The 12,891-nt window shown below is 32.8% G+C and overlaps 1 protein-coding gene across 1 annotated transcript in view; it reads right to left on the bottom strand.

Moving 5' to 3' along the window:
* Positions 1-12,891, bottom strand: part of LOC111675675 (protein doublesex) — a gene marked incomplete in the record, with an annotated part of 192,383 nt that overhangs the window by 144,289 nt on the left and 35,203 nt on the right. The window contains 1 exon segment of the mRNA XM_046949629.1: positions 10,718-12,315. Within this exon segment, the coding sequence (XP_046805585.1) occupies positions 10,718-11,684 (967 nt within the window).

Genomic DNA, 12,891 nt, shown 5'->3' with positions numbered 1-12,891 from the left:
TGTCTATAGTCCAGACTATAGTCTGTCTATAGTCCAGACTATAGTCTGTCTATAGTCCAGACTATAGTCTGTCTATAGTCCAGACTATAATCTGTCTACAGTGTAGACCATTGTCTGTCTATAGTCCAGACTATAGTTTATCTATAGTCCAGACTAACAGAACTAAATTCATCGAATTTTGCACTAAAAACATAAATATTCACCTGAACCTTTTTTTAAATTGAGCTTTCGTCTGGGGGGGAGTATGGGGAGAGTATAACTTTCGATGGGGGACATGGTACCTGATGAATAAAATAGCAAAATTCGTATATTACCGTTTAAAATTCATTTCCAAAAGTGACCTTTTAAAATTAACTTTAAAATAATGGCACACGTTTTAAAGACGATTAAGTATAGCCGAACTTGTTGATGTTCATTCTATGTTGCAGCACCAGTAGCACATCATTACATTAGTCTGATTCTTTATTGTTTATAAGTATGTTGCTAATGTTTCGCATGGCTAAAACGTGTGACCAAATGTATAACAAAAAAAAAAAAAATAACGGCTAAAAAGTACAAATTAAAATAAAAACCAGAAACAAATTTTCGACCATATAATACCCTACACCTGTTACAAAAATAAAAAGTGATTTAGTTTTCATAATAAAGCATTTCAATTGAAAAGTACTTTGCATTAGATTTACTTAAACCATTTATTGTTGAATGAACTGTGGACATTTAAGTCAAATTTTGAAGGGAGCTTTTTGGATCAAATAAGGACCTATTATTATAAAATTCATGAGGGTCATCATCAGAATTTTGTTTTGCAGCTTTTTGAACTTAAAATCCCTATTCGGCAGGTTCAGTTGTTGAAATAATGTACCCTTGTTAATTATTTTCAATAGGTTTCGTCTCCGGTACCATGTTAGAATTATCTTCAAAATTGCAACCTGTAGTTTGATTGCAATGTTTGCAAACCCTAATGGGGGCTTTGGTTGTAGGGGGCTAGGTGAAATATTGGATCGCTGTTAATCATTTTTAAAAGGCTTCGTCTTCGCTGCCATAGAAGATCATGTGACAAATTTCATTGAATTATCCTCAAAATTGCGACCTGTAGTTTGATTACAAGGTTTACAAGCCCTGTTCGGCAGGTTCAGTTATATGGGGGTTAGGTGAAATAACCGACCGAACTTAACCACTTTCTATAGGCTTCGTCGCCGGATAACAAAGAAAATCATTTACCACATTTTACTGAATCATCTTTAAACTTGCGACCTGTAGTTTGATTACAAGGTCTACAAGCCTTATTCGGCAGGTTAAGTTGTACGGGGTCTGGGTGAAATAATGGACTGATCTTAATCATTTTCAATAGGATTCGTCCCTGGGACAATAGAATAGCATGTAATTTCTTTGAACTATCTTTAAAATTAGAACCTGTAGTTTGATTACAAGGATTACAAGGCGTATTCGGCATGTTCAGTTGTATGGGGACGAAGTAAAATAATGAACTGATCTTATTCATTTTCTATAGGCTTCGTCCATGGAACAATAGAAGATCATGTGCTAAATTTTATTGAATTATCTTCAAAATTGCGACCTGTAGTTTCATTACAAGGTTTACAAGCCCTTTTCAGGGGTTCATGTGTATGGGGCTAGATAAAATAATGGACTGATCGTAATCATTTTTAATAGGCTTTGCCCCTAGTCCAATAGAAGATCATGTACCAAATTTTATTGAATTATCCTCAAAATTGCAACCTGTAGTTTGATAACAAGGTTTACGTGGACGGTCAAACATAGCTAAACATCAGGACAAACCCAATATACCCCCCCCCCCCCTACTAAAGTGGTGTAGGGTATAAAAATAATCCTAACAGTGTGTAATAAAAGTATGTTTTCTAACATATTAATACAAAAATCTAACTATTCGTTTTTAACAATACAACTATGAAATAGTTATATCCTTAAAAATTTGTTTATAATTATAAGTCACAAAACTTTTCCTTTAACTAGCCGCCTAATTTTGTATTGTACTATAAATGGTATTATTTTCTTTGTGTCACAGTTATTGTTGTTGCCACTTCTAATATGCAAAATATGTATCTTTATGTTACATATAATATATAAATCTGCTTGAAAAATCGACGCATGATAGAAGGTGTGAAAATAGCTTTTGTGGCATTAGGTTTCATAAACAATGTACATATTTATTTGCGAAAAATACTGCTGTTGTTGTTTTTATTTTAAAGAAATGTTAACAATCTTTTGGATGGCAATGACTTGTTATGAGTGTGTTGGTTATTGGAAAGTAGTATGGTTAGGCACACGTATTAATACACAAAAAGAAACAATGCATAAGTTTAAATTGAGACCATTTGGGGATAAATTTATTCTTTAACATTCTTAAATCAATCTTAAATCAATTAAGCATTTCAAAATCCTCAAGTTCAACAAATTTAATAACAAATTTTGACAAAAAAAATTATAAACGAATCGTAGTTGAATTTAGTATTTTATACTTAGTTTAAGCTAGAAGGTAGTTAATGTACTTCTGAAACCGCTGGGTCTTGATTTGAGTACGGATTGTTTTTGTTTTCGTTTTATTTTTTTGAGTGTACATATTTATTTCCTAAATAGGAAAAGACCATTAAAGTACAGTTCAACAGGTTGTATTTTGGCAGACAACAAAATAATCAATGAGAAAAAAAGAAAAAAACAAATTGTTTAATCATTGGAGTATACAGATTTTAAAGAATGAAAGTGAGTGGACAAAATTTCATTCAACTAAGTAAGGTTAAGTTATTGTTGTTATAAGCTTTTTAATATATTCAATCGGCAGGTATGGGAGTTATCGTGTGTTTAGTAGAATCAAAAAAGGATTTAAAGAAGCCTAACAACTATATATCAAAGAAAGGACGAATGTCATAGCTTTAAAAGGAAGAGATCTCGATGCAGTTAACCTGACAGAAGCGAAACCATTTAACGCAACAAAAGCTAAACTAAAAACATAGGTGAGAGAATACCACAAGGCCTCTTGGAATAATGAAACAATTGATGGAACCACGAAGATCCTATTGCGTGAACATGATAAAAGCAAGACGAAAAATCTCCTCAAAGTGAGCCAGTCTGAAGTTAGTATGATAGTGCGTATTCTAAGTGGACACACAGCACATCTATGCAAAATTTGACGTGCAGATTCAGGCGAATGTATAGCATGTGGAGCGTATAGTGAAACTCTGGAACACTTTCTTTGCCACCGCCAGGCATTCGTCGAAGTTCGATCCAAATACCTTGGAAGTGATGTTATTCCGGAAATAACATTCCTAACTAACAATAATTAGAAGATTCTTAGGAACAACATTCAGGAAACTGAGTTTCCGAACACTAAAAAATAAGTTTCCGAACACTAATAAAATGGCTTATCTTGCCATTGTAGCTCCGTTGCGGAATGACAGAGACAACTCCAGGGGGCAACCGACCACACGTAGTACCAAATTATATGGTGCTCTGGTTAGACCCCATATCAAATCATTCCAACGAAAGACCGAGGATACATTTGATCACCACCAGTTTATAGTCCCGGCATACAAGATGTGCTGGTAGTACCTCTGTTCCCCGGGATTGCAATAACACAAGGTAACATGCCCACGAGGGGATGAGGCAAGGTACAATTCAACTTAACAGCTTTATTATGAAAACTAAATCAAAAATCACTATTTTTTTGTAGCAGGTATAGTGTATTATATGGTCGGCCTCACTGACTATAATTTCTTACCTTTCTATTATATGCGCTAGTGGACAGTCCATTATATAGACTAGTGGACTAGCCTATTATATGGACTAATCCATTATTTATTATAACTAGGCCATGGACATCTATAACATCTCTAGACAAGTTTTCTAAGTACTAACTAGACTTTTGACTAGTTTATTCACTAGTCTATAGGTTAGTGGGTCGATTGGCAAGAACTAATCTAATAACTAGTCCATGAACTATTCATAAACGTTAACTATGATTTGACAAATAAAATTTCTACAAACATCAACCTCCCTCCATCTAACATTAAACTGGTGGCAAAAATTAAATCAAACAAAGACACAAGCAGTTCAGCTTCTATGTTCCGCATGCGTGGAAATGCGTGTTAAAAACATATTCATTTTAAAAACGAATAAATTTCGGTTTCGTTTTTATTATTATGAAGAAAAAAATAATGTTAAGATTGTACATTCATTAAAAAGAAAATACATGTAAGTATAATGTTTATGTTAACAAATTCTGAATATTAATATATCACATACTTTTCTGTATTTATAAAGGACTAGTTTACCCTGGGTGCTTCGCTACACAATGTTTCGGTTCCAAATTTAATATACAAAAAGTACTATTTCGAGAATGAAAAAGAAGCAAAGAGTCATTACCTCTTAATGATGCTCATCAGTCATGTTATATTGCTATGTTCAATATTAATGAAAATACAAAAAGTACTATTTGAGGAGCACAAAGTACCAAACCAAATAAAAAAAGAGTACCATTTACCCCCCCCCCCCCCCATTTCATCTAGGAATATACTTTTTTGAAAATTAAGTTCACAAAATATTCCATGTTTCAATCAGAGCATAACTCATATGACTGAAAGCTGCATTCATTTGTTCCAAAAAAAAATTTGCTTACAAAAAGTACCAAACAATTCACCCGAATTTGATCCTTAGTGTACGAATTCCCAAAAAAATATACCAATAGCTTATTTCCTCAAAAAGATAACAAATATTTCCTTAATATAAATAAATATTCCGTATAAGAGGTATAAGTTTAACGAAAATATCCAATAAATCGAAAAAGTTTTCTTATTATGCTAAAAAAGAAAAGTGGGGTAGAAGGAGGATCATTCGCCATAGGGACATATTTGCCAATACCGAATAATAGATGTATCTAATAAGAAAACGTATATCTAATAAGAATACCTTAATAAATCGAAAAAGTTATTTGATTATGCTAAAAAACGTAGATTAGATGGGGGATCATTCGCCATAGGGGCACATCTGCTAATACCGAAAAACATGAAACCCGTCTAATCGATTTTATCAAATTTTGATTTCGTTTATCGATTATCTATCATCTCTGACAGTTTTAAAGATTAACTTTACACATGATGGGAGGCTGACGTAATTAATTATTTTTCAAAGGTCTGCAAAAATATTTCACTGAGTATATTTTTCGAATAAAACATAAGCCAAGATACCTAAATATCCGAATCAAGAAAATAATTAAAAATATGTATTGGGTTTTTAATTTCAGGCCGCCTCAAAAAAAGTGGCGTATGGTCCCCCTTCTACCCAACTAAAAATACAGTTTTATCCATTTTGCACCCAAAAAGGACTGAATTTTAAACAAGTAAGAAGTTATAGTCGGACAAGGCCGACCATATAAGTTGAATTGTACCTTGCCTCAGATATACTTAAGCCATTTATTGTTTAATACAACTGTGTATATTTAAGTTAAATTTTGAAGGGGGCTTTATTCTAGAGGCTAAGGTCAAATGAGGCCTTATAATTATAAAGGTCATGAGGGTCACCAAGGCTAGTATAGAACTTGGTTTTGCAGCTTTTTGTCAAGATACGAGTATATTAAACATATTGCGACTTGTAGTTTGATTACCAGATTTACGGGGATTCAGTTATATGGGGGCTAGGTGAAACAATGGACCGATATTAAATTTTTTTAATAGGCTTTGGTCAATAGCATATTATGTACCAATTTTCATTAAATTATCTTCAAAATTGCGATCTGTAGTTTGATTACAAGGTTTATATGAAGAACGGATATAGCTTGATCGATTCAGAAAATGATTCTGAGCCGATTAGTATACTTAAAGGTGGGTATAGGACCAATATTATTTTGCGTTACAAACATCAGCACAAACCCAATATACCCAACCTTAAACAAGTTTATGTGGCTCACGTCGTCTGTCTTATTTCGTTCCCGTTGTCATGCCCTATTGGTCATAGGAGTATTTTTAATATAAAACTACTTCCAAATTTAAACCAGCCGGTTCGATTCACGAAATTTAGGATATTCTTTAAATTAACCCCGAATATATCCTCCAAACAAGAAAGATCTGCAGATGCAAAATAAAGTTCCCTGTTCCTATTAAATGTCGGACAGTAACAGAGGAGATGAGGTATAGTTTCCACCTCCACCCCATTGTGACAACTTCTGCAGTAGTCATTGTACCGGCATGATTGTCAATAACACAGAGTCCTATTATTACCGATTCTAATTTGCTCCCTACGAAAGCTGAAAGGTAAGTAAGACTTAGAGGCATCATATTGAGGCGAGGTTGACCTCGAGATTAAACAAGTGGTATCTCTTAACCATCTGATCTGAGCTATTTCATATAAGTAGTTCATTTTGAACATGTGCCTTACAGTTAGTAAGGGAAATATCAGTAAATGCGTCGATTTCATTCTCCTCTTCCTTCACACCGTTTCTGGCAAGTTCGTCAGCCATACAGTTTCCCAGACAATTACTTTTTAAGAGCAGAAGTAGATGCAATTAAAATTGTTCTTGTTTCATTAGTATTGTGTAATATAATCAAGAAAACCTGTTTTACCCGTTTCCCCCCTTTCCCCCTCTTTTTACCCCCTAAAATAAAAATATTCAAAAAACCTTCCTTAGTGGATCTACATGTCCACATCTACTGAAACAATTTTATGATTCTAGGATTACCCGTTTGGGCTGTGTAATGATGATTCTGTCAGTCAGTAACGCTACTCTTCTTATACATATTGAAGAAGATTATGGTATATATTTGTTGAAATTGACATGGTTAACATTTCTGTTGACTATCTACTAGGGAATTATAATAAACATAATAAATGCATAAAACAACACATACTTATGAATGATTAAGCCAATGGAACACCATTTAAACAAGATCAAAATGTAGTCAATAAATAATGTTTTTGTTGTTGTTGTTATGAGTTCTTAAATAAACTGAATGGCCTATAACACTTAGGGTTTAATTACATTTTGTAATTTTTTAACATGTAAGGTGTTTGTAATACGTTATGATATGATTGTATTTATGCTCGTTAACCGTAATATCTATGGTTTGTATACCCCACTCCACTTTAGTGGGGAGGGTATATTGAGTTTGTGCTGATGTTTGTAACGCACAATAATATTGATCCTATAGCCACCTTAATGTATACCAATCGGCTCAGACTCGTTTTCTGATTCGATTTAGATATGTCCGTCTGTCCGTCCGTCCATGCAAATCTTGTAATCAAACTACAGGTCGCAATTTTAAAGATAATTTAATGAAATTTGGTACATGATCTTTTATGGTATCGTAGACGAACCCTATTTAAAATAGTTAAGATCGGCCTATTATTTCACCTAGCAACTGAACCCTCAAATAGAGCTTGTAAACCTTGTAATCAAACTACAGGTGGCAATTTTGGAAATAATTCAATGAAATTTGGCACATGATCTTTAATGGTATCGTAGACGAAGCCTATTGAAAATGGTTTATATCGGTCCATTATTTCACCTAGCCCCCATACAACTGATCCCGTCGAATAGGGCTTTTAAGTTCATTATTATGTTTAAAGCTGCAAAACCAAGTTCTATACTAGACTTGATGACCCTCACGAATTCTATTATAATGACCCTAGCCCGATCAAAATTTCACTTAAATGTCCACAATTTTATTAAAAATAAACGGCTTAAGTATGTGTATCTGAGGCAAGGTACAATTCAACTTAAATGTTTTATTATGAGAACTAAATGACATATTATTTTTGTAAAAGGTGTAGGGTATTATATGGTCGGCCATGCCCGACTACACTTTCTTACATGTTTTGATATCTTATAGTGTCGGCAAAATGAGAAATTGCGTAAAGGTGAGAAAAAGGTTTTGCATTTATTAATGTAGAATTTTCTAAAAAATTTCTCAAAAATCTCTTAGAAAGAATTGAACTTGATTCAAATACTTAAAAGAACTCAAATTGATAAAAAACTGAGTGTTCAGAAATCAGTAAAATGTGAAAAAATTAAAACAATCCTTTCAGCACTTTTTTGTTCACTTATATTTCCTGTTTATCACAGTAACATTTTTTTTATAACAATTTAATATAAATACATTTTAATCAAAATATACACAATTTTGTATAAATAACACGATCATTTTTTTTTTTGCAGTTTTCAATAATTTTTATCATTCTATCTACAAGTTAATAATGAATGAACATATAGTATATGTATATTTTTAAGAGTAAGAAATTAAACATAAAAATGCATAAAACTATCGTGTGTCATAATCTGATGGCATGTTCATCAGATATGATATATTGAATATGTATGCATAACACAATTATTAAAGCATGATTAAGTTTGCGCACCAGCGACGATAAATACCATATATATAAATATTTAACCTATTGGTAACTGCGAAGGAAATTTGCTTAGTTCTATTATAAGCAGCTAAAATCTTGATAGATCATTGGGAGGAATTGCTTGCAACTGATTCGTGTGGCCTTTGAAACAAGTATTGTAAATACTACTAATATTTGCTACGTTTTCAATCATATTTTTTCTAATTTTGTCCACATAACCCTTATATTACAATGATTGCAACAATTTTTTTCTATAACATTTTTGTTCATAATTTTTTATATATTTTCCTTTCATTTTTAGTACAAAAATGTAGTTAAGTTCTGTGAAAAAGTTAAACATTGTGAATCGTGCATTAATGGGTTAAATTTCAATACGAGTATTTTATAACACCTGCATGTCATCATGCATCATATGTAATGATGAATTTGTGATAGCACTTGTAGGTATTAATTGGAAATTAATTATTTGTTTTATTTTTTTAATAAGATTTTTAAAACGAGATAAATATTTACAGTAAAAATACATTTTAGGTATAAATTAACCTTCGTGAGAATAAGTTAAAACAACAAATTGTATGAGAGAAATTGACTGAATGATGTCCGTCTGTTTATATGTGTTCCTTTAAACTATATACTGTCTTTCTTTCTTTCTTTTTTTCTTTCTATCTATCTATCTATCTATCTATCTATCTATCTATCTATCTATCTATTTATCTATCTATCTATCTATCTATCTATCTATCTATCTATCTATCTATCTATCTATCTATCTATCTATCTATCTATCTATCTATCTATCCAAATACATCCAAAGATATCGCCCTTACGATTTTAAAAGTGGGCGGAGTTTTAATTGCGTATGAGCAAAAATTACATTCTTTCAGCCTGTCTATCTATCTACATGCTATATGAATTAAATTACTGCTTTTACGCACTTGTAATGTTTCATTTAATATGAAAACTACAATTAAACGTAATACAGGTAGACAAAACTCCATTAAATTAAATTGAAAACCATAAAAAAGAGAGTGGATATTAAATAAAATTAAAAGAAGAGTGAGCGAAGGAGATGAAGAGGGGTAGAGTATGCAATAAACAATCAGTTTGTTGCAAGTTTCAACAAACAATTAGTTGTCAAAATCGGTAACATATGAAGCATGTAAATAAAATGAATTATATTTTTACAACAATAAAATATTTCTAAGAATAGAATAATATTACAGGAATTTAAACTATAATGAGAGAAAAATTTCATAGAGAGAAGAGGAAAGTGAATTAAGAGGAGAAACTATAAAAGCTTTAATTAAATGAGAATAACACTTAATTATAGACTTTGATTAGACACACGTACCCTACATAATTTTCCATAAAGATATGTAGAGGGACATAAGGATAGATAGATAGATAGATAGATAGATAGATAGATAGATAGATAGATAGATAGATAGATAGATAGATAGATAGATAGATAGATAGATAGATAGATAGATAGATAGATAGATAGATAGATAGATAGATAGATAGATAGATAGATAGATAGATAGATAGATAGATAGATAGATAGATAGATAGATAGATAGATAGATAGATAGATAGATAGATAGATAGATAGATAGATAGATAGATAGATCGATCGATCGATCGATAAGGTTTCAAGACAATTATCCATTTTAAATTAACTACTATAGCGTACATTCAATTAATATCTTATTCTCACATTCTCTGAGATTGTGATCGTCAACAGTATGAAGAGCGTTTATATACCAACTAGTTGTTATGTTGTTCATCAATTGTGATGAAGAATTGACATCTGAGATGTTTGATAAGCATATATGTATGTATTACAAAAAAGTCAACTCAACACTAGGGAATTGTTGGTTAAATATACATTATAGATCTGCAGTTGAAAGTATACAATACTTGACAAACCTACTTACACAAAGTGTATTCATTAAAATGATGTTTACTATGGCGATTTTTATCAAGATTTTCAACTAAAGTTTTTACTCACGAGTCGTTTGACTTTTGCTAAATGTATTTGTTATTGTTGTTATAGAGTTCATAACGTAATAAAGTTGCTGGAAGTTGAAAAGCTCTTATCGCAAATGTGGACATACCAACATATTTAATAAGAGAATTTCCTTTATTGGGAAATAAAATAAGCAAAGAGTAGATAGTTTAAGTCCCTATATCAAAGATAAATCACCAAATATAAAGAAAATGTTAAGAATTTTGAAGTGTCATTATTATCTAGACTATTTTAAATGGAATACAATGAGTCGAAAAATGGTTCTAATTTGATAAAGATATAAATAACAAAATATAAAATATCACTACTTACCTATAGACATATCAGCTCCATTTTGATGATGTTCTGGAACAATCTTACGATTAACTGGCAACGATATTGCCCCCGATGTCGACGAAGGCGATGGTGAGGATGAATCACAAGAACTATCAACTGACTGTGCAGTGGGCGGTACGGCCGATGAATGTGGATGTGGGTGATGATGATGGTGGTGTTGATTATTATGCTGCTGATGATGATCCGGTGAGGGATGATGCGGTGGACCAGCTGTTGAACTAGAAGCAATACTGCTACTACTGGCCATACCATTTAGGGCAGCCGCATTACGTTCAATAGCGCCAACACTGCTAACGACTCCTCCACCAGCACTGCCGCCACCACCACCACCGCCATTATTTCCTCCTCCACCACCAGCACTTGAGCCTCCATTGACACTGTGATCACTGTGGGGTGGTGAACGTATTGTTGATATAGCTGCCGCCGCTGCAGCATGTGTAACATGATGATGATGGTGATGATGTGGCGGTACAGCTCCCACAACAGCTGCTGATGTTGTGGCATCCACCAAATGGGGATGATGATGGTGATGCAATTGCTCTGCCAAATGATGCTGCAAGTGATGATGATGGTGATAGTGGGCCTTTAGTAAAGCTGGTGGTGGGTGTACAACTGGCGGCACCTCATGCATTTGTAATATACGCTGTTCATCCTGCTGTTGGGCACGTCTCAATGCCGTCTGTAGGGCCATGACACGCTGACGATCGGCCGTCAGGCGACATTTTTCACAGTTACAATTGCGATACTTGCAGTAACGTTTGTGGCCTTTCAATTTAATTTTAAAGCCATGATTGTGGCAACGTGCACAATTCGGTTTAGTTCGTGGGGTGCCAGAGCTGCCACTGGAGCTAGAAGCACCACCACAAATATCATTCTTCGAATCGTGCATGTCCGTGTCGGACATTGTGTCGCTGCTATTCCAGTTGGTATCCTCAGAAACCATTCAAAATCACTTACTCGCAACTGGTTTATTGGAAATGTTGGGAATGACAGACACTCCACGTCCACAATCCTCTCAGCAGTGGTAGCAGCAGCAGCAACAACAACAACAGTAGGTAACAAAAACAAAAAATCCGCCAAACACGGTTGACACGTTTAATGTGTTGTTGTTTGTTGATGTTTTTTTTCGCTTGCCTTAGGCAACTTTAAAATCTTGCAAGTTACAAAGAGAAGATTTTATGGACTAGATAAGTTTGAAAAAAATTATCTTTTGTTTGTTTTCTTGTAATATTAGGCGCTTGTGGCATAAAATTTTTTCAATAACTTATATAGTACTAGTTACACCTTTTACCTTTTTATTTTCTGTCTATTTATGTATTATGCTTAAGCAATTTAGTTTTTGCACTTTTTTCTTTACGGTTCATCCATTATCTTGAGAAAATTGTATGATATTTTTACTTTTTATTTAAATACTTTTATAATTTATTTTATATTGTATTGTATAAATTATTTTTTATTTAGTCAATGGTGCCACCTGCTAAAATTACTGAAATTCTCTAGAATAAAACCAATTTCTATGATGCCAAAAATTTTATTTATTTTTGCTTTTGATTTAGCAATTTTCCGAAGTGTGACTGAAACGATAAAAAAATAAAATGTATATATTATTAAATCAAAAAAATGTTTATTGTTTAATTAAAATTGAAATCTAAAAGATTTTTTAAAGGCAGTAAACTGATTAAAAGTTCCCAATTTTTAAAGATAGAACTGAACAAGAACTGGAACGGAACTATAACTGAACTAAAACCTAATTAGCAATTTGAACTAGAACCAAACTAGAACTGAACTAGAACTGAACTAGAACTGAACTAGAACTGAACTAGAACTGAACTAGAACTGAACTAGAACTGAACTAGAACTGAACTAGAACTGAACTAGAACTGAACTAGAACTGAACTAGAACTGAACTAGAACTGAACTAGAACTGAACTAGAACTGAACAAGAACTGAACTAGAACTGAACTAGAACTGAACTAGAACTGAACTAGAACTGAACTAGAACTGAACTAGAACTGAACTAGAACTAGAGCTGAACTAGAACGGACCTAGAACTGAACTAGAACTGAACTAGAACTGAACTAGAACTGAACTAGAACTGAACTAGAACTGAACTAGAACTGAACTAGAACTAAACTAGAACTGAACTAGAA

The sequence above is a fragment of the Lucilia cuprina genome, chromosome 4 (assembly GCF_022045245.1).
Source record: "Lucilia cuprina isolate Lc7/37 chromosome 4, ASM2204524v1, whole genome shotgun sequence".
Lineage (NCBI taxonomy): Eukaryota > Metazoa > Arthropoda > Insecta > Diptera > Calliphoridae > Lucilia > Lucilia cuprina.
Note: the sequence above shows the minus strand (reverse complement) of the source record. Positions and strands in the feature narration are given on the sequence as shown.